At 39.4% G+C, this 22,753-nt stretch overlaps 1 protein-coding gene across 1 annotated transcript; it reads right to left on the reverse strand.

Annotated features, from left to right (window-relative positions):
• Positions 1–1,583: 1,583 nt before the first annotated feature.
• Positions 1,584–13,607, reverse strand: OLFML1 (olfactomedin like 1). The gene is made up of 3 exons (XM_014054887.2): positions 13,236–13,607; positions 8,146–8,437; positions 1,584–2,449 (listed from the first exon to the last, which is right to left on the reverse strand). Exons 1-3 carry the CDS (start codon positions 13,359–13,361, stop codon positions 1,671–1,673), a joined length of 1,197 nt encoding a protein of 398 aa, XP_013910362.2. The 5' UTR covers positions 13,362–13,607; the 3' UTR covers positions 1,584–1,670.
• Positions 13,608–22,753: the final 9,146 nt, after the last annotated feature.

Genomic DNA, 22,753 nt, shown 5'->3' on the forward strand with positions numbered 1-22,753 from the left:
GTCTTCAGTGCCTCACAATCTACTGATCTCAAGGGGAAGTAAGATGTGTATAGAAAGCAAAATATTTGTCCCTCTGCCTGCCTCTGAGTTTGCTAATCTTTGCCTCCTTTCTCTGCATGGTGTAGCAAGCTAAGTATTAGGCTTTGCAATCCCTATCAAGCATTTCCTAAAATAAATCTCTTTTTCTAGTAAAGCTATGCACTCACTTACTTATTCATCCTTGCTCAGGTTAGATCTTCCCTCTGTCAAGAATACTAATACAAGCATAGAGGTTACAGTATTTTACCCCAAATATTTTTCCCAAGCAAAAGGGAAGAAAGGAAGAACTTGGGGACAATAAGTCAAAGAGAGAAAAATGAAATTAGAAAAGAGAATTGGTCCAATTAAAGTACCGTATTTTTCAGACTACAAGACGCACTGGTGTATAAGATGCATCAAGATTTCGAAGACGTAAGTAAGGAAAAAAAGGTTTTGCCTTCCCTCAGCCCCCAGCGACACTGCAGGCTTCAGCAAGGCTGGAGCAAGGCAAAAATGCCCCATTTTTGCAAAGAACTGTCCATTTTTTGCAAAAACGGGCATTTTTGCCTTGCTCTAGCCCTGCTGATGCTTGCAGAGTACTGTTGGGGGCTGAAGGAAGGCAAAAACCCTTCCATTTTTGTGAAAAATGTCTCAATTTTTGAGAAAAACGGTCCATCTTTTGCAAAAATGGGATGCGGGGGCAGTGCTTTGGGAGGCCAAAAATAGATGTATTTGGTGTATAAGACGCATCAACATTTTCATGCTCTTTGGGAGTGGGAGGTGCATCTTATACTCCAAAAATATGGTAGTTTGGGAAGAGCAGAGAAGTTCTTAGTGACGATGAGAAGAAAATCCTGTAAACAGAAGAAAACAGTAAAACAGGAGCCATGGTGGCGCAGTGGGTAGAGTGCAGTACTGCAGGTCACTTCAGCTGACTGCTATCTGCAGTTCAGTGGTTCAAATCTCACCGGCTCAAGGTTGACTCAGCCTTCCATCCTTCCGAGGTGGGTGAAATGAGGACCCAGACTGTGGGGGCAATATGCTGACTCTGTAAACCGCTTAAAGAGGGCTGAAAGCCCTATGAAGCGGTATATAAGTCTAACTGCTATTGCTATTGCTAAAATACTGTAGATGCTATAAAATCAAACATCCTATATTTTACATTTGAATAAAAGTGCAGGTACTCCTCTTTTTTCTCTCTAGATTCCTATAACTGAAAAACTATGATACTTCTTGTTTCTTTCCCACTTCTCATTTTTCTCTGAAGACATCCTCATCTTTTTCAGCAATAAACAGTCTTACATCCTGATATGAAGTAATCCAAGGTGTTGCACTGAAAAGACAACTCTTTCTGTATGAAGTAAGTAACCTTTTCTTTAACTCAACAGCTAGATCTCAGAAAGGGCTGAGACAACTTCTTTCAAACACAACAAATTATAAACTATCGCATAAACTTTAGGGAGAGGGGCAGGGGGCAGGAGGAGAGGAGGAGGATGAGAAGGAGGAGGTGGTGATGGTGGTGGAGGGGGGAAGAGAAAGAAGAAGAAAAAGGAAAGAGAAAGAAAGAAAGAAAGAAAGAAAGAAAGAAAGAAAGAAAGAAAGAAAGAATGAATTTGTTGTTAGGCTGGTATAGAGCACATTCTGATCTTTTTTTAGCTTTTTTGACTTGTCATGAGCTTGTAAATGACCTGAGAACCATCATCCCAGGCAAAAAGTTGTTTGTCTCTGTGGTTATAATGAACCATAGCATGATTTGACTGACGTTTGGGAAAACGAAGTACTGTGTTTTCATATGGACTGATGACATCTAAGGGGTCATAAATGCATTCTATTTGAGAGACACCACGCCCTGGTGAGTTGTATACAACATAGAGAGCACCACACATCATGAAAGCAGCTTCTGCATTCTGGCTTCTGCAGGATGTATCCCATGTATATTCCACAGTCATGGTTTCATGGTTGATTTTAGTAATCACAAGCTTTCCAGCAGTATCTGGTTCTGCATGGATTGCCCATAATCCTAGTTCATCCACAGCTAAATCTATTTTAGTAGAAGGGTGAAGTTCGTAGGGAGGTATTTCACCAGCACCCGACAACAGCATCTGATCAGTTGCATTTCTCTTCTGAATATCAAACTTAATTATCTCATTTAAGGAGCCATATTTATGATAAAACAGAAATCCATTATATATAGCATGGCCTGTTCCTTGCCAGGGAAACGGTAGTGCAACCCTACGAGCCAGCTGTTTCTCACCACTTTCTGCAAAAGATCGAATATTTGCAAATTCCATAACAACTTTATTCTTTGTTCCGGTGAAGAAGTAAATCTTTTGGTAATTCTTGCCAGGGTCTTTCAACCATGAGCCAATTGCATCTCCAGACTTTTTGACTATCTTTAGAGATTTGAAGCCTGTGATCATGTCATTGCAGCCTTAAAAAAAAGATAAACAATACGCCATCAACAAAATTTAAAAGTTTTAAGAATTTTAATTGCTTTTCTAGTTATTGTTTTATGTTCTATATAAACTGCCCAGAGTCACCTATCTGCAGCATATCAATCAATCAATCAAATAAACAAACAAACAGTTCTCTGATGTAGTATCTCAACTTACCCACTTATCAAGGGTGGCTTCTGGCTTCTGCTACTGCCGATTAGCTCAGGAACACGCTTTGGGCGTGCACATGCGCAGTAGAAAAAAAATGATTCTGCACATGCGCAGAAGCAAAAAAACAAGATGAGGGCGCCTATGGCACTCCCAATAGAACCAGTTTGGGGGTGTGGCAGGCCAAGTTACTACCTACTCAGCCGAATCGGGCCAAACTGGTAGGAACCCACCTCTGCTACATACATGAACAAACACAAATGAAGGAAGGGAGCATACACTGCTTACAACTTTGGCTGTTTAATTGCCCTCATTCATTGAGCAGTGATGGCGCAGTATTTAGAAGGCAGTATTGCAGGCTAATTCTGCTGACTGCCGATTGCCAACAGATTGACAGTTTGAATCTCACCAGGCTCAAGGTTGACTCTACCTTCCATCCTTCCAATGTCGGTAAAATGAGGAGCCAGATTGTTGGGGGCAATATGCTGACTCTGTAAACTGCTTAGAGAGGGCTGTAAAAACACTGTGAAGTGGTATATAAGTATAAGTGCTATTGCTATATTTTTTCATTTTTGCACATTAAAATAACTAACTTGTTATTTTACAGGCTATCTCTTCTTTGCTGTTCCTAGTTGGGTTACGATCTGTTCCCTCAGAGGCTACTGGGACTAAATAACATGAATGAAGAGTTGCTCTTGAGGTTGCAAAGTTGTATGCTATCCTTATATAATTTACATATTTCATAAGAAGCTATCAAACATTCACACTGGGGAGGTTGAATGTTCTTGTTTTTCCACTCGGTCTTTATTTTACTTTCCCTTTGAACTGAGGCTTTCTAAGAATAGAAACTTTTTTTCTTTTATTTATTTAGTAAGTTACTCGGAACCATTTAAGACTGAAAGTACAGTATAAATCCTTTAAACATAATTTCATTCAATAAATATATTTAGTCTCTGTTTCCTCTCAGCATGGTTCATTTAGTACAGTAATCCTGCTATCTTATTTTTGTTGAAAAGTAATGAGTCAGAAAATTCTTCAAGATATGTTGGTATTCATATTGTAAGAAAAAAGGCACAAAAGTAGTAATATGGTCAGTAGTTAATTTTTAAAACACACACACACACACACACACACACACACACATGTTATATAGGTTCTCAAACTTGCACTTATAAAATGGATCTTTTTGAGGTATCAGAAGCAGAATTTGAAACCTAATGCATTCAAATTTATATACCTTTATAGTACAGTTAGTTACAAATTCAGTTATATATCCTGTGTATATCACACATAGCAAGCAAATAAAGACAGAGACAGACAGACAGACAGAAAGACACACACACACAGACTCTTTGAGGAAAATCATAGTAATCTGAGTCCACAAAGGCATTGTTCTGAACTCAAGAAAGAAGAGAGTCAAGAAAAGTCCATGTAAACAATCCTCAACTCTGACTTGACATTAGAGTAGCTCTGAAAAAAATAAGATCCTCTTTTCCTATTAAGTGAACAATGCATGCCATTTGATAGACAGAAGGTTTGTTAAAACCTTGCTGGATTCCACGACACAGGTATATTTTTGTTAGCACCATATTTTGTTTGTTTGATTACAATGTACTTCCGTTATGATTCAGTCATACAGACCACAGGATTGCCAAAGGGTATATGGATAGAGAACAGGCCATTTAAACAAACTCACACAGAAACAGCACTCAAAGTAAACAAGCCCTTCTGGAAGGATGCTCTAGTTAATAGAAAACATAAAACAGCCTCCGTCATGTAACTACCATCCTGGTTAAAAGATTGATCCAGATTAATGGAAAAGAATGGAAATGTTTCCATTCCGTATAAAGGGAGCTATGTTGTTGGATCCCAATAGTTTAGGCTTAGGTTTGAGACGTGACTAATGGTTAATGCTTAATTTCAAAACAGAACAAACAATACTTGCACTCCACCACAACATTCAAAATAAAGCATCCTGGATCAAAAATTAAGAAATTAGTGGCTCGACATTTTTTGTTTGTTTTTGGCGCAGTTCTTCAGTCTGTCAGTCTGAGGCTTGGAAAGGAGTGTTTTCTGATCAGCCTGCAAGATAAATTTTGTGCCTGCAAAGTAACTCTCATCAGAAAGAATTGGATTAACAGATGGTACAATCTAAATCTGTAATATGAAATCGGGGAAAGGAGATTGGGGTTTCGAGTCTGCAAAAATGGAGACATTGCCCTGAAGATTGAGTTGGCCCCCTGTTTGTGGAACACATCGCTTTGGAAATATATTTTTGTTGCGACTTTGCAAAACTGTTAAGATAATGCCATTTTAAAGGTGTTTCTAGCTCGATTTTGATTATAAAATGACTGTACTGTTGCATTATTTTTGCTGGGGAAGTTCACGTTGGTTATGTGTTTTATTATAATTTGATTAGTTGCATATGCTTTTAACTCTATTAATATAAATTTCTAGAAGTCTTGGAAGCTGTACACAAATATATTTAAAAGATAAATAAAAGAGATTGGTGCGATTTTGGCCTGTATGTTTTGCACAGAAGACATATTTGTGAATGTATGTTTCACAAAACAGGAGATTTGTCATTAGAATTTCTTTACAAATATGAACATATTCTAAATATATTTTATTCTTACATTGCAGAAGTGGGTTCCTACTGGTTCGGACCGGTTTGGCCAAGTAGGTAGTAACTTGGCCTGCCACACCAGTGGTGGGTTGTAGGCGGTACGCCCCAGTACAGGCATACTGGTGCCTGCCGGGAGCACTCCGATATTGTGGTCCGGAGGGCCCGCCCCCCTGCCTGAGTTCCTTACCTGTATTTGAGCTCTTCGGTGCTCCCGCACACGGAGCGTACGGCACTTGCACAATACTCTGCCGAGCAGCTGGAGTGTCGCGGAGGCGCATGGAGATAAGGACACATGCGCACGTGCATGTGGGGAACGCCGGGGCCCATTGCACCATACCAGTTGCAATGCGATCTGGAACCGACCACTGTGCCATGCCCCCGAATTGGTTGTATTGGTGGCACCTATGGGGCCACCATCTTGTTTTTTTACTGCTGCACATGGGTGCATAGTGTGCATCAAGCACATTGAGTGTGTGAATCATGTCCCCGAGCGAATTGGCACATCCCTGAGTGGCAGTAGAAGAAGCAGGAACCCACCCCTGTTACATTGTGTATTATTGCATTGGTGTTTTTGAGTGCTTATTGCTAATTCTGAAAGCTTCATTTTAATCGGAACATTAATCAAAAGAGATAAACTAATTCAGATTTAAATTTTAAAGCATCCCTTTTATAGTTAGTGAGAAGCATAAAATGGAGTTTTCTATATTGGCACCCCTAATATATTAAGTTACATGGCAACATTTCTTTAGTGGATTTAGACAAATGTCTAATTTAGTCAACATTTGGGTGGGAAATAGAAAAAATAGAGAAATTTGTTTTTGCCTCAAAAAGAATTCTAATTTAAAAAGACCTGTCAAAATAATACAGCAATTTTAAGTTCAATAGCTTAAGCTACAGTCTGAATTCAAATCAGAAAATAAATTCGTTCAAATCTGTAGGACTTAAATCTGAGCCAGAAGAATTACATTGTTAGGCGTGAAATTGTGGGGCTTCAGTTTTGGGTTGCATCAGAGTTTGGAGAAGGATGGGGCTTCAGTATTATATTATTTAAAAAATGAAATTAGGGTTTTTTCAGAAAGAAACTCTGTATACTGTAATTTTTGTTATATCATTGGTAGCATCAGGATGTACTTAATTTAGTATAAATATTAATAGTGGCCAGATAATTTAGTGTAGACATTTCTTGTTAGATGACATTAATTGTAAGGCTCTATCAGATGTTTGATAATTCAGCTTAAAATACTAAAGATATTTTTGGGAAGGAAAATTTCCTTATGTATGTGTATTTTTATTGTTTCCATTACATTCCCCCCTTCTTATTGTTGTCAAATGTTTGACAATATTTTTTTCCTTGTTTGTGACTTATTTTATTCATTTTAATTTTCTAACTTTAACTTAGCCATCAAGGAATGTTAGAATGAATATATTAGCAAATTCAATCTTGAACATTTGGTATTTTGGTATTTGGTATTTATTAATATTTGTATGCCGCCCTTTTCCCTGGGGGGACTCAGGGCGGCTCACAGTTCAAGGGGAGGGGAGGACAAACCAAGTTACATATAGGACAATACATCGTTAAAAGCACAACATTCATACTATTCGGGTAGGGTAAAGATCTTTAGCCCCAGGCCTGTCGGGACAGCCAGGTTTTAAGGGCTATGCGGAAGGTCTGGAGGGTGGTGAGGGTACGAATCTCCACAGGGAGTTCGTTCCACAGGGTCGGAGCTGCCACAGAGAAGGCTCTCCTCCGCGTGGTTGCCAGTCGACATTGACTGGCTGATGGGACTCGGAGGAGGCCTAATCTGTGGGATCTAATTGGTCGAGTGGAGGTAATTGGCAGTAGGCCAATTCAGGAGTGAAGGCATTGAACATTCAGGAGTGAAGGCATTGAAATTTTTTTCAGCTCCCCAGATAATTTTATATGCCTGTTTGCGGACAGTATAGTATTATGCTAAGAGTAGCAAGAGTTCTTAAAACACTGTGTGAGACTGCTGCCATTATTCTTCATGAAATTGATTTTAGGCATGTAATAAGTATCATTCCTGAAAAACAGGAAGTCCTCGACTTACAACCTTTGATTTAGTGATCATTGGAAGTTACAACAGCACTGAAAAAATTGATTTACAACCAATGCTTACACTTACCATCATTGCACATTCCTACAATCACATGATCAGAATTCAGGCATTTAGCAACTGCCGTCTGTTTACGAAGGTTGCAGCATCCTGGGGTCATGTGATCATCACCACCTGCAACATTCCTAGCTGGTTTCCGACAAGCAGTCAGTGGGGGACACTCAATTCACTTAACAATTTCATGATTTACCTAATGACCGCTTTGATCCACTTAACAACTGTGCAAAAAGTTGTAAAGTTGTAAAATTGGGCACAACTCACTTAACTTGCTTAAGTAATGAAAATTCTGGTCCAACTATGGTTGCAAGTTAAGGAATGTCAGAATATTCATGAAATGCCAGAGACATGGTAACAAGGTCAGCCAATGAATAGACATGGTAACAGGTCAGCCAATGGGGCTTGTTTGGAAAACAGAAACTTAAGCAAGAAGTCTCGGCATGGCTTAGCTCGGTGCTCAGCTCTAAAACTGAAACTAGTCTGTCTGCAACTCTGAACTGAAACAAAACTGTTCTCTCCTCTGCCTGGGTTTTGCCTGTAACTACTACCATGTTGGAGAATCTACTATTGGTACTGTAAATTTACTCATGTGTTATTATGTATATTAACAAATTAATGCATCCTGCTAAATCAGTTATCTCTGTGTGCTTTCTGGATGTGATTTCTGCAACAAACTCTGGCAAGGAGTATGTATACATTGCATGCACGAGCCCAACTATAAAACCATAAGTCTGCATTTTCAATATTATGAGTAGACTGCCCTTACTTGCATTCAGCATGAGCTTGATCTTTGTCTTGGACTCTTGTTCTTCTGTTAATTGCTGCTCCAAAAGCTCTTCATCAATGTCCACACATGGGCTGGGGGATTCCTTTGCAGATTCAAAGTAGTCAATGTCTCTCTGAGCTCTTTCCACTCTTGTTAGCAAATGGTCTACATCATTCTTCAGCACAGTCTTTAGAACGTTGAGGCCTTCTAGATGTGACATCAGCTTCTTTGAAAACTGCCGGAATTCTTCTACATAATCAGTTATATCTTGATTGCATTTGTTCAGTCGGTTCTTTAATTAGAACACAGCAATAATCAGTTTAAGTGTTGGCTCCAAACTAAATGTTTACTAGAGCTGTGGATGGTTCAATCAGTATTTCAAAGAAGGGCTTAATACTTGCATGACTGTAGCATCTCTCTCCTGTTTGTTAAAAAAGTGTATCTTTGTTAAAAAGGTGTAACATGCTATAGAATGAACTTATAAAATGATGCAGCTGCTTTACAAAACTGCATTAAAATGTTATGTCTTTTAGTGATCTGAAGTCTGAAAAAAGGTATGTCTGCATTGAGTAATTCAGAGCTATTCTTGTTCACACCAAGTCTGAAACAATTCTGAATGATTTTTATAATGTACACACCCCTAAAATTATGCATTTTTAAATATTTTATTAAGGAAATGTACATGGCCACCCAATTCACTTACAGTGATTCCAGGTGGCTTAAAAAGGTGAAGCTAAAGGTTTTCCCTGCACGTATGTGCTAGTCATTCCCCACTCTAGGGGGCAGTGCTCATCTCCATTTCAAAGCTGAAGAGCCAGCGCTGTCCGAAGACATCTCCATGGTCATGTGGCTGGTATAACTAAATGCCGAAGGCACATGGAACACTGTTACCTTCCCACCAAAGGTGGTTCCTATTTTTCTAATTGCATTTTTACGTGCTTTCAAACTGCTAGGTTGGCAGAAGCTGGGACAGATAACAGGAGCTCACTCTGTTACATGGTGCTAGGGATTCGAACCGTTGAACTGCCAACCTTTCTGATTGACAAGCTCAGCGTCTTACCCACTGAGCCTTCCCACATCCAAGTGACTTACGGGAATATAATTATTCTCTTCCATTTCAATTGAATTCATGTAATGCTCTTCTATCCTCAATAATTCTAATTTCTGCTTAGTCTACTACTCTCATTACTTCCAGATCAACATGAAGGGAACAAACTCTAAAGTGCAGTGGAACAGAGGATGGAGATGCAGAAAGTCCCACTGAGAAATTACAAGGCAACCACAGAAGGTTTTCTGAATACAAAAACACTTCAGGAATTGCTGGACATTCAGCTGAGATTTCCTCAGGTCAGATTTTACACGATTTGATGAAGTACTTCTCCTTTCCTCAGAGTCATTCATTTTGTCATCTGATCTCTGAGTCCCAATATTGCATTCAAAACAAACTGATAATACATTGCGGGGGGGGGGGACTCAGGGATGTGATTAATTGTTTTATACAGGGCGTTCAGTGCAGTGTTGGCTGAAGCCTGAGTGTCCCAGAATGTACCTGCATGACACTGAATTTTTCATATTTACATAAAACAGATACTTAACCCCAGTACTTGATGTTGAAATGGACATTTAAGTATACAATTAAAACAAGTCACCTTTTTATATTTTTTAAAAAGGGATCACTTTCCCATTTTGGGGCTTAAAAGATGCTGGGTACAGTGGTGTATTAACCATTAAGCAGACTAAGCCCGTGGTTGGGGCACCAGGCCAAAGGGAGCACCACAAAATCGAGAAAGAAAGAAAAACCAATGAAGATTTGTACAGTGTGTACAAAGGAGGGGGGGGGCACCAAGATTTGTCAGTGCTTAGGGCAACAGTGAGCCTTAATTCGCCACTGGTTGGGTAATAGCTTTCTGTAGAATTTCAGCAACAGCATAATCTTTTCTTTTAGGAAGTTGTAAAAATAGGAGTTGTTCTGGCAATGGATAGCAGTGAGGACCCCTGCTGATCCAGATGCTGCACAGCTGGAAAAGGGAGGGAGCGAAAGAAAAAAGGCATCTGAGAATCTTTCTTGGGAATGATGAGTTTGCAACTCTTCTGTAGACAATTTGAGGGTGGGGGAACCCAAACTATCTCTGTATTGAAAATGGGAGTACAGAGATTGAACCTGTGTGAGCATTTATTTGTAAGTGAAAACAGATACCACATGAAAGTATTTAGATGGCTGTGAATTCATGGAAGAAGGGGTTATGAGAACATGGTGTTTTCACTGTAATTTAATTTTTCGCAGGTGAATATAATTCCATATGTTAGGATTGCACATTCTGTCACTCCCGAAAAACATGGCAAATAGGAAGGCTGATCTACAAATGAATAATTTTGCACATTTGATTTCAGCAACAAATACCATGTTTTTCGGAGTATAAGCCACAGCTTTTTTTCCTCAAAAAAGGCTGAAAATCTGGGTGCATCTTATACATCGAATACAGCATTTTTTTGCCTCCCGAAGCCCTGCGCCCTTCACAAAAATGGTCGTGCATACCCTTTCAAAGAGCTATTGGGGGCTGGGGAGGGCAGAAATGACCCAAAAAAGAGCCATTTTTTGCCCTCACCAGCCCCCAGAAGCACTCTATAAGCCTCCATAAGGCTATGCATGCAATTCCTTTGGCAAAGAAACGGGCCCGTTTTCACAAAACACAGGCTGTTTTTTGCTTGTTTTTGCCCCCCTTCCAGGAGCACTCTGCAATCCCCCAAGGCTATTCTTGCCTTTTATTTGAAAAAGAATTGGCCCATTTTCGTGAAAAATGGGCCGTTTTTGGGAGGTTTGCAGAGTGCAAAAACTTTTTTTTCTTTTCGGAAAGCTCTTTAGTTAGAGTGATTGATGAGAATTATATTGATTAAGTGCTGTGCCAGCAGAAACAAGTTCTGCTGCAGGTTATCAGCGATTTCCTTCTCCAGGACATGGATAAATACACCTGGAAACAACTACCTATCTACCTCCCTACCTTCCTCCCTCCCTCCCTCCCTACCCTCTCTCTTTCCTTACCTACCTACCTACTCTCTCTCTCCCTATCTACCTGCTGTATTTCTCTCTCTCTATCCCTCTACCTACCTACCTACCTACCTACCTATCTACCTACCTACCGTACTTCTTTCTCTATCCCTCTACCTACCTACCTACCTACCTACCTACCTACCTACCTATCTACCTACCTACCGTACTTCTTTCTCTATCCCTCTATCTACCTATCTACCTACCTACTCTCTCTCTCTCTCCCTACCTACCTACTGTATTTCTCTTTCTCTCTATCCCTCTATCTACCTATCTACCTACCTACTCTCTCTCCCTCCCTACCTACTGTATTTTTTCTCTCTCTCCCTCTATCTACCTGCCTACTCTCTCTCTCCCTCCTTACCTACTGTATTTCTCTCTTTCTCTCTCTCTATCCCTCTATCTACCTACCTATCTACCTACCCCCTCTCTCTCTCCCTACCTACCTACTGTATTTCTCTCTCTCTCTCCCTCTCTATCCCTCTATCTACCTACCTACTTTAAAAAAAATTGCCTCATCAAAACCTTGGTGTGTCTTATACTCCGAAAAATATGGTACCTAGTCAATGGTTACGTCCCCCAGCAGGGCTATGGATTGGCTTAAATGAAACCAGGAATTTGAGTAATTAATTAAGATGTATTTGCTCCCAGACACTTTAGTCCAGATTCCTTTAAACCTTTTATACCTTATCATCCACAGGGATAGTTCATTTACCACTTTCTCACTCCTTTTTTAACAACCTCCTCCAGAAAGGTAAGATTTGAGATAAGTTGATAGTTGTTCAGGTTGACTGAGTCAAAGGGTAGCCTCTTGAGGCATGAACTTTTTTTTTCTGGCATGAAAATAACACACTATGTCAGGCAGGTGTGAATCTTTTAGACACAGTACCAGGAAAAAATCTGGGTTTCCCGTCTTCTCTGTTCAATGCACAACCACCTACACTAGATGATTTTGCTTTATAAAATGTCCATATAGTCACAGTTCATAAACTATTCACAGAACACTGGCTTCTCAAAAACGGAGGGGGGGGGGATTGACACAAGGAAAAGACAGCTGTCTCAGCAGTAGTTACACTGCAATCTCTTGACTTTCTGTTTGGATTCTGCTGGTTTTAATGAAGTTTACTATAGAGGAGTCATGTTTGCCTGTGATAAGAGGCAAACTGAGGATAAGAGCTGTTGAATACAAGGGCACATGGTTTAAATACACATATAATTTAACCACATATAACATAAACATTTGCAAACCCAGATACTCTGGATGTTGCTTATTCACAGTCTTCTCAATTTAAGTGTGGCTAATAGTGAGGAACTGTGTGGCCCAGGAAATTCCGACAGCACAGATTTGTCTCTTTGACATTACAAAATATTCATAAAATTGGTATTCTAATTGGCATGTAAAATTGCCTGTTTTAATGAAATTGTTGCTTTATGTTCAGTAATTTGGCAGATTCATAGAATTATTTTAAGAAATATCTGGTATTTATATTCCAGAAATAAATATAGACATTTGAATATTATTTACTTACACTGAACCTCCAGATGACTACAAGTAGAGATTTTTAATTCCTCTTTAAGGAGCACCTGGAATATTTGTGGCATTTAATCTTATGTAAACAGCCAGATGGATCTGCTCCTAAAGATTAAGAATATTTTAAGAATATATCTACTTCTAAACTGCTCTTCCATTTGGATCATCATTAGCAAGTATCTGAGACATAATCTAGCCAACTTTAGATCAAGCATGCACTCTCTCCCATCATCTTCAAGTGACCTTAAAATTAGATAGACTTTATCAGAATTTTACCCACTGCAGATGTGCACATTTTACAGGGTAATAAATTTATTAGGAGCAGCAGTAATCTTAACTTTCTTTCATAAACAACACTCTGCTTGGTAGTTTGTCAAACTTGGAATTCTGCATAAAAAGCTAGTTTGTTTTAGATGAAAACAGTTGATTTCCCCAAAACTGATGGACTATAAGTCCTGTACAAAAAAAAAACACCAATTCAACATATATTCAAACTGTATGGATGACACTTACCTCCATTGAGCTAATTCGGCGATCTATATAATGCACAAGTTCAGCATCTTGCATAATATATTGTGCTTCTATTCTGATGCATGTAAAAAACGGAACAAGTAAAAATCCAAGCTGTATTGCTGCCATTCTTTCATTAAATCCTCAGAAGTAATTGAAAGGAAACCCTCCAAAGCTAACAAGCAGGGTAAAATTTATTTAGCACAATGATATAGATGTGCACACATAAAGAGACAATCCGCATGCAAAGTCTGAATGATTTAAAATGGCTGTTCAGGTTCCTACAGTTTCTCATTAACACAATAAAGTTGTGTAAACTTCTCTGCAAGAGGTTTGTTTCTGGAAGCCAATGGAGTGCTTTCCAGGATATGATCTTTTGATTGGATCCAGATGTTTAGAACTGAACTGTACAACTCTCTTAGATTAATCCCGTCCAATGAAAGCAGCGAGTCTCCCTTCTTTCCTTTTAGTAATCTCCATCGGTATGTAACACTGATAAAGTTTCATGTCATGGGATCTGCAACAGAGGTAGCAATTTTGCAAAATAGTCCACTTTTTAAGTCTTTTTATATGCTGCATTTGCAAAACATTGCTTAGCTGTACAATAAGGGCTGCAGGACAGAGACCCATTCCCCCCTATGTAGTATTGACTGGTGTAAGATATCTTTTTTCATCACGACTGAATAATGTTTTAGTGATGGATATATTTCAGAAAGACTGATTCCAATGGAATTGCCTTACTTGCACTATTTCCAGCAGTTTCAATCTCTGCATAATCTCTATTCATAAGATTATGCAAGAGCTGTACATTAACATGTCTTAGACTTAAGACTTGAGGGTGTTTTTGCTTTTCTATTTACAGAGTGGTCAACTCTTTCTGTCTAGTGATTATATTTACAATACAATACAATAGCAGAGTTGGAAGGGACCTTGGAGTCTTCTAGTCCAACCCCCTGCCTAGCCAGGAAACCCTATACCATTTCAGACAAATGGCTAGCCAACATCTTCTTAAAGACTTCCAGTGTTGGGGCATTCACAACTTCTGGAGGCAAGTTGTTCCACTGATTAATTGTTCTAACTGTCAGGAAATTTCTCCTCAGTTCTAAGTTGCTTCTCTCCTTGATTAGTTTCCATTCATTGCTTCTTGTTCTACTCTCAGGTGCCTTGGAGAATAGTTTGACTCCCTCTTCTTTGTGGCAACTCCTAAGATATTGGAACACTGCTATCATGTCTCCCCTAGTCCTTCTTTCTCTTAAACTAGACATACCCAGTTCCTGCAACCGTTCTTCATATGTTTTAGTCTCCAGTCCCCTAATCTTCTTTGGTGCTCCTCTCTGCACTCTTTCTAGGGTCTCCACATCTTTTCTACATATTTGCCTTAAAAAATGTTTTTTTACGGAATGTCTGCCAGAAGGACCATGTTTCCTCTTGCAGGTTAAAGGGGAAAAACAAATCAAGAAAATTGAGACAGGGTTGGAAAGGGAAGGCGGAGGAATATTTTTTACTGTTTTTCTAAGCCTTACTTTTTCCACAATTGGAAAAACAAAAAGCATGAAATATAGCCTAATGCAGGAGTTCTCAACCCCTGCTCCATGGACTATTACTGGACTGTGCTGCCCTGCCAGGAACCAGACTGCACAAACAAATGGTGCCCCTTCCGCGGGCAACTGAAACCATGCAACTTTCAGCAACTGAAACTATGCCCCTTCCGGTCCATGGAAAAATCTCTCTCCATGGAACATCTTCCTGGTGCCCAAAAGGTTGGGGCCACTGGTCTAATGTTTGTTTTAAATTTTAAGCTACTGCTATTTAGCTTTTATTTCCTGAAATGATTTCTTTAAAGTGATGCAATAAATATGTCATAAAATTGTACAATGCTATCCACAGTGTCTAACTATATTCTCAAACACCAAATTCATACAATTATTGAATGTAATGGTTGAAGGAGGCTTTGAAAATCAACCAATACAATTTTTCTCGATCTTGGCAACTTTAAAATGCATGGACTTAACTCCCAGAATTCCCCTGCCAGCACACATCTTAAAATTGCCAAGTTTGAAAAACAGTGATCTAATCTGACTAGGCTGAAATTCTCCACTAGGCCATGACAAAATTATGCACAAGTGCAAGTCTACAGTTACAAGCATAAGTGATCAGCAGGGAACACATCTCACCTTTCCATGGGAAGGCAATACTTTAATCTGAAAAACAGTTTTTCTTTTGTAATTCATGAAATCGCATCCTTTTTTTTTCTTTTTTAAATATTGGTTGGTGTTTTTGTTCTTGTCCTTTAAGTAAGCTTCAAAGAACAGGGGGTGGAGTAGACCATTGAACATTGCAATATATGCTTTGAAAAGTACTACATATGTATCTCTCTTTTTCTAATGTTTGCTCATGATTTAATATTTGTTCTCCTATATTTTATGGAACTTTAACCAGATTTTCCAAAACAGTTGCATTTATAGAGTGACTAATTACAAAAGAGCTGTTTAAGAAAAATCAAATCCTTGAGCTCTTGCAGTATTTCAGAATATAAATCTAGTCAATAAATACTATTCAACCATCTCACGTTTAATCATCCACAAGTAACTATCACATGTAAATAACATCTCTATTTCTCTGTATATGTTCATATTATTGAATTCTTCTTCTTTATGATGCAAAAAAGCTTTGGGAGGATAACAGTAATGACTACAATGTAAAATGAAATAAATATATCAGGAGCCATAGTAGCACAGTGGTTAGAATGCAGTACTGCAGGCTGACTGCCAGCAGTTCGATCTTCACCGGCTCAAGGTTAACTCAGCCTTTTATCCTTCTGTGGTTGGTAAAATGAGGACCCAAATTGTTGGGGGCAATATGCTGATGCTGTAACTCACTTAGAGCTGGGCTGCCAAACTTGCGGCCCGTGGCTGGATGCGTCATTCGCTGATCATGCCCACCTGCAGTTTAGCAAAGGGGGTGGGGAGAACGTCACAATATGTCATGTGATAACAACATTTCATTGCGAGTTTGATACCCCTGGCTTAGAGAATGTTATAAAGCACTGTGAAGTGGTATATAAGTAAATGCTATTGCTATACAGTCTCAGACATCATGGTAGTATAGTGGTGACAATGTTAAACTAAGATTAAGGGAACACAGATTTAAATCTATCCTCAGCCACAGGAACTCATTAGATATTTAGTTCAATGACCTGCTGCTAGACCAAATATATCACAAGGTGGTGGTTGTAGGGAAAATATGACTGCATGTTGCCACATTATCCTAATGAAATGCATAATATACACCAAAAAGCAAGCAAATGAACTTAATATAAAACCTATGTCTAAACTATCAACTTGCATGTCAAAGGCCCACCTGTATAAAAGATGATTCCAGTTCAAAAACTGGAACTGTTACATATATATGTCAATATGACGGGTGATTTATTCTTCACTGCTATGTATTTTAAATGTTTGCATTATTCTGATTGTTTTTATTTTTAAAATTTTGTTCACCGCCCAGCAACATTTGAGGGGGACATATTAAATAAATAAATATGGACCAGCTGTTCTTTTACAATAATGTCTGGGGGTAGTCCAGCCTACTTCTGCTTCTCGTAAGAACAGCTTCCTTCCTTCCTTCCTTCCTTCCTTCCTTCCTTCCTTCCTTCCTTCCTTCCTTCCTTCCTTCCTGTTTTATATATTTCCCCATCTTTTTTCCCTATTCAGATTTTGTGAGCTCTTTTCCTCATAAAAGGAAAAAAGATTCTGTCTATCAGATACACTGTCTGCCCAATAATTGTGTGACTAAGCTCTGAATATGTCTGGTTCTCTGTCTGGCTCCCTCTGGCATACTCACAATCTGTCTGTCTGTCTGTCTCCTTGCCCAGCCTACAGCTTTATCCACAACATTTGACATGCTGTTTCCTTGTTCCAGCTTGTTACTTTGCAGAAGCAATGACATCATTCTACTCCCTCCTGGTTAATTTGTCTGCTACATACAAAAGATTTATGTTCTGTATTTAAACATTACATTCACTTCTTCCCCCACAGAATTCAAAGAGTAAAATATAGTGCATGCAGTGGCATCGATAGGGACAGCAGGAAAAATGGAGGACACATCATACTCCCCTCCTACCATATTTCGTCTCATGACAGAGGAAAGCCTTGGGGTGGTTTTTGGAGAAGGGTTGCCATTAATCAATTCCTTTTTGTTGTAAGGGTTTATAATTGTAAGTTAGAGTGTGAGTTTTTATAGGGATTTTTTTCTGTTGCTGAAAAACCTAGAAATAGGTAATCAGACTGTTATTGGTCCATTTTATGGCAAATGAGCAGACAGGGCAATCTGGATTGCAACATTGCCACCATTTAAAACAGCAGTGAAGTATTTTTCATTTGTTTGCTTATAAAAGAATCAGGCAAAATTCCGTGCCAGCTGCTTTTAAATAAAGGAAACTTTCCCCAGCTAAAATTAAATTATTTCTACCAACCCCCTGCCCGATTAAAATCATTGTTACTCATCCCATCCTCTGACATTGGCAGAAATCACTCAGTTATAATAAAAACAACATACCCAGCTCAAGTCAAATGGAAGTACAAAACCTAAAGAAATCATTAATAGATTATCTTTTGCCAGTGGAATGACAGTCAAACACTCCATAATTAAAGTCATCATGAGAAAGTAATAACAATTCACTCAAATTTATTGCAGTCTTCCAGAGAGCAACACTATTTTTTCTGTACCCAAATACCTGAAGAAACAGCCAGGTTTTGACTACCTGTCTAAAGAGTTGGATCCTTCTGTAACTCAGGGGTTGGGGGAGAGATCATTTCATGGGGGAAGATTCACCACAGAAAAAACACACCTCCTAAATCCCATAGAATGACATTGTCTCAAAGAGGGGACCATGAGCATGCTCAACCTATTGATGTGTGTAGCCTGGGCAGATACCAAATGCTTGTCTGAGAAATCAGACAATACCAAACTTTCAACCACTTTGGTTAGATTTAGTGTACAAATTTACATGCCCAAAGTCTTCTAGGTTGTTATTAATCTGCCCAAAGCCATTGAAAGGTACTTTTAACACGAATTTATCTATGTCAGGTGCCCATCGGATGTGTTGGACTATAGTGTTGGACATGTTGAACTATAGGTCCCTTCATTCTCAGCCATCCTTTTCTTAACAGCAGATAAAAGCCCATCTGGATGGGCCTGTTTCAAGCTAGAACTCGACTCATCTGGCTGGTAGAGTGATGACTCTATGCCATTTGAAGAGGTTTCTTTTTTTTAAGTAATTACTAACAATTGAAGCAAGCCATGACAAAAATATGACTTGAATATGGATTGCAGATCTTGTTTAAGGTTACATTCATACATGTACAACAAAATAGTCAGACACTCAGTGAAGGCACCTGGCCTTTACCTAACTGAGCATCAATGAGCATCAAAATAATAAACACGGGGACAGGATCAGTTTCCCCTTTGTTAGTTTTCCAGGGGGAACACCTCATTGATTTAAGACTCACAATCAGTGGCATACTGAGTTTTGAGAGTGTTTATATTTCTTTTCTTTTTCTTTTTCTTTTTCTTTTTCTTTCTTTCTTTCTTTCTTTCTTTCTTTCTTTCTTTCTTTCTTTCTTTCTTTTTTTCTTTCCTCCCTCCCTCCCTCCCTCCCTTCCCTTCCTCTTTGTTTCCCTCCCTCCCTCCCTCCCCCTCTTTCTTTCTTTCTTTCTTTCTTTCTTTCTTTCTTTCTTTCTTTCTTTTTCTGTCTATTTCCCTCCCCCCTCCCCTTCCTTCCTTCCTTCCTTCCTTCCTTCCTTCCTTCCTTCCTTCCTTCCTTCCTTCTTTCTTTCTTTCTTTCTTTCTTTCTTTCTTTCTTTCTTTCTTTCTTTCTTTCTTTCTTTCTTTCTTTCTTTCTTCTGCAGGCTACTAGCCACCATTTCCCCAATAACAAGACTTCATTATAAGAATGAAAAATGCAACCAAAATAAACACTGGCAGCTCCCCTCTTGTTGAATTGTCACTGTGTGGTATGTGTGTCCGTCCCACATCTGAAAACAAACAATGCTGGAAAACCTTTCAGTCTAAGATGCATTATTTATGAACCATGTTGTAGCCAGGCAGAAAGTGACAACTGTTTGGGAAAGGGAAAGCATGAATGAATGAATCCCAGGCAAGCAAGAATTGCATTTGCATTATTACCCTGGTTTGAAACTGACTTAAATTTTACTTCATATGTCTTATGTTCAGTATTATATATTCAAGGTTAGAGTTTCATATTTTATGTTCAAACAATACAACATGAATTTTATGACCTGGCCTTGTTCTTGTACCCAGATGAAATTAGTCACATTGTTCATAAGGTTTGATTGAAAGAGTGTGAAAATCATCTTTATCCTGCGTATTTAGTGTTAAATAGTGTGTATGCTTTCCATTAATTTCTTTTGCTTGGAAGCTGGCTGAATTAATGAATAAAAGAAACAACTATATTATCATATTGGGATTTTTGTAAATAGGAGGCACAAATGGTTTTTTTTTAAAATCTGAAGATTAACCAGGGAGCTGCTGTGAACATCTGCATCTTACATTCATTTCATGTTTGTATGTTTGTAGTCAAATAGAGTTGTGGGCAGTTCCACTGTGGAATTTTATCTTCCCTCTCGCTGTTGGCTTGTATCATGTTCCTTGAGATCTTGCAGAGATCTTGCAACAAGGCAGTATATGTAAACAGAATCATATTCCCTGCAGCAGAAGTTACACAGTTGTGGTTTTAAAAACCAAGAGATCTGATGCTATGTGCTCAGGATAAGCTAATGCAACAATACTCCTGCCATTCGCTTTTCTAGAAGTTGTTTACAGAGAAAGTTCTCATTTTGCATACATGTAACAGCCAGTGGCAATGCTCCAAGAACATTCCTCCATATTCTAAAGCAAATACCATTTCAGAAATTGACTAAAACTCCTCACCCACATCAAATCCATGGAAGTTTGTAAGTAGGATTCTCAGGCCTCCTAGAGAGTGATGGAGTGGCTTAGAGGTGGAGCTCTCACCTCACAATTAGGAGGCTATGAGTTCAATCCTAGGTAGAGGCAGATAATTCTCACTCTGGGCACAATGAGAATATATCTGCTGAACAAAACCCTGCATTGGTGACAGGAAGGGCATCCGGCCATTAAACAGGCTGCTAGCTTCATTCAGTTGCCCAGACTCCACCCCGCAAGGGATTATGGGGTTGTTAAAAGATGATGAGGATACTCAGGCCTCCTAGAAAAGATTTTGTGCAAACATAGCCATATAATATTGTACAGGTTTCTTCATTAAAATGAGGACCCAATTGTTTGCGGCAATATACCACTTAGAGAGGGCTGTAAAGCACTGTGAAGTGGTATATAAGTCTAAGTGCTATTGCTATTGCTATTATCGGTGACACAATGTTTTTGTAAGGGGAAAAGATCGAATTACTGAAAAAACTACAAATGCAACAAATGTCTTTGGAGGGTAGCAGTGGTGGATTGCAGGCGGTACGCCCCTGTACAGGCGTACCAGAGTCTGCCTGGATCACCAGGTACTGTTCCGGTATGGTGCTCTGGAGGGCCCACCCGCCCACCCGTGCTCCTTACCTGTCTTTAAACTCTTCGGCGCTTCCATGCACAGTGCATACAGCACCTGCGCTACACTCCACCAAGCAGCTGGAGTGTCGTGGAGGCTTGCGGAGGTGTCACTGGATGGTAAGATGCATGCACGCGCTGTGCACGTCCATGTGCACACTGCCGGGCCCATTCCAACCGTACCTGTTGGAATGGGAACCGGAACCTACCACTGGAGGGCAGGCTGAATGTATGCAATAGCAAAAGCATTTAGCCTTCTATACCGCTTCACAGTGCTTTACAGCCCTCTCTAAGCGGTTTATAGCGTCAGCATATTGTCCCCCACAATCGGGGTCCTCATTTTACCCACCTCGGAAGACTGGAAGGGTGAATTAACCTTGAGATTCGAAGTGCCTAATTGCAGACAGCAGAAGTAGCCTGCAGTACTGCATTCTAACCACTGTGCCACCTCGGATCTTTTAAGAGCTCAAGTCCCTCCCTACTACTTCCTTGTTCCCAGAATCTGCAACTCTCTCATTCTGGCAAATGATGGGATGGGTTATTCAGCCATTACATTGCCTTCTACCAGTTTATTCCTCAAAATAATATTCCTTCCATTATGGTCAACAGTACACTAAATACATGGTGTTAGTACTCCCAACTCCTCTATTCACAAGTGATAAAGTTGAAAATGATTCTCTCTAGAATTCTTATCCTCTTTCTGTGTAGAAAATCTGATGGGAAGGGAGTGGAATATTCTTTGATAACTGCCTTTGAAACATTTAATTCCACAAACTAAAATTCAGACCTCTGTTGTTATCCACTTTTGGTCAAAGGAATGAGACTCCTTTTTTAACTGTGATGAAATATGCTTTCTGTTCAATGGGAAAAATCATCATTAATTGGTCTGCTAACATTCTGATAAAAAAAAGTGGGAAAGGAAATTAGTGAGTTAGTTACTTCTGGGATAATTGAAGGCAGAATGTCATTGTAGCATAGCTCTTGTCCGAGTCATTACATTAAGCAGCTCTCCCCAGGGGAACTTGGAGATCAGGAGGGAACATGGCAGGAGAAATGAAACATTTGTCTATTCATTTGTCAGTGCTCGGCTGGATATTCATGCTCCCTAACCTTCAGATTGACAGAATAAAGTGTTCACCATTACAATAGTGAGTACGTTGCTAACTGAAAGAGAAATAAATAACATTAAGAGACCAATAGGGAATAACTTGATTATCCATCTCTTTTAAGGCCTTCTTCAGACATATACTAAACATGTGAAGATGGAAGAAGAATTGTATTTCTGAACTCTTCCCCAATATCTCATGAACTACACTGTCAGCCTTACCAAGTAGACCAGACTGGGGACATGACCAGATGAGTTCATTCTACTTCGTGTACAGAATATTGCAAGTCATACAAGTACAATTTTCCCAATTTCACCTTTACAGCTCAAGAACTTAACATTCTTCTTCTTCTTCACGTATTATGCAGTTATGGGCTATGGTGTCTCTTACCTGACCATTGCCTAGGTAGCCTCTCTTCCCCTGTCTCTGAAGGTCATTCCCACATACCATTACCTACCATATTTTTCAGAGTATAAGATGCACGTTTTTCCCTCAAAAAAGAGGGTGCATCTTATACACTGAATACAGCATTCTTGGCCCACCAAAACCCCGCCCCTTCGGAAAAAAGGACGTGCAGAGGGTTTGGGAGGCTTGCAAAGTGTTCCTGGGGGCTGGAAACGGCAAAAATGAGCAAAAAACAGACAGTTTTTGCTTGTTTAGGGGGGGGCCAACCCCCCAGGAGCACTCTACAAGCCCCCTAAACCTTTGCATGCCCCTCTATTTTTGTGTGTGCAAAAAACGAGGTATGCAGAGTGTTTGGGAGGCATGCAGAGTGCAAAAACTTTTTTAAAAAAATTTACTTCTTCAAAGCCATGGTGTGTC

This window comes from Thamnophis sirtalis, unplaced genomic scaffold (genome assembly GCF_051295495.1).
Source record: "Thamnophis sirtalis isolate CommonGarterSnake01/CBP01778 unplaced genomic scaffold, rThaSir2_p1.2 scaffold_1, whole genome shotgun sequence".
Taxonomy (NCBI): domain Eukaryota; kingdom Metazoa; phylum Chordata; class Lepidosauria; order Squamata; family Natricidae; genus Thamnophis; species Thamnophis sirtalis.

Bases quoted from the DNA above. Each gene is read 5' to 3' on its own strand.
- OLFML1 (XM_014054887.2), bottom strand. From the start codon at position 13,361: ATGGCAGCAATACAGCTTGGATTTTTACTTGTTCCGTTTTTTACATGC. The intron at 8,438-13,235 runs GTAAGTGTCATC...TTCTAATTAAAG, and splicing joins GCCGAATTAGCTCAATGGAG to AACCGACTGAACAAATGCAA. The intron at 2,450-8,145 runs GTAAGGGCAGTC...CTTTTTTTTAAG, and splicing joins CAAGCTCATGCTGAATGCAA to GCTGCAATGACATGATCACA.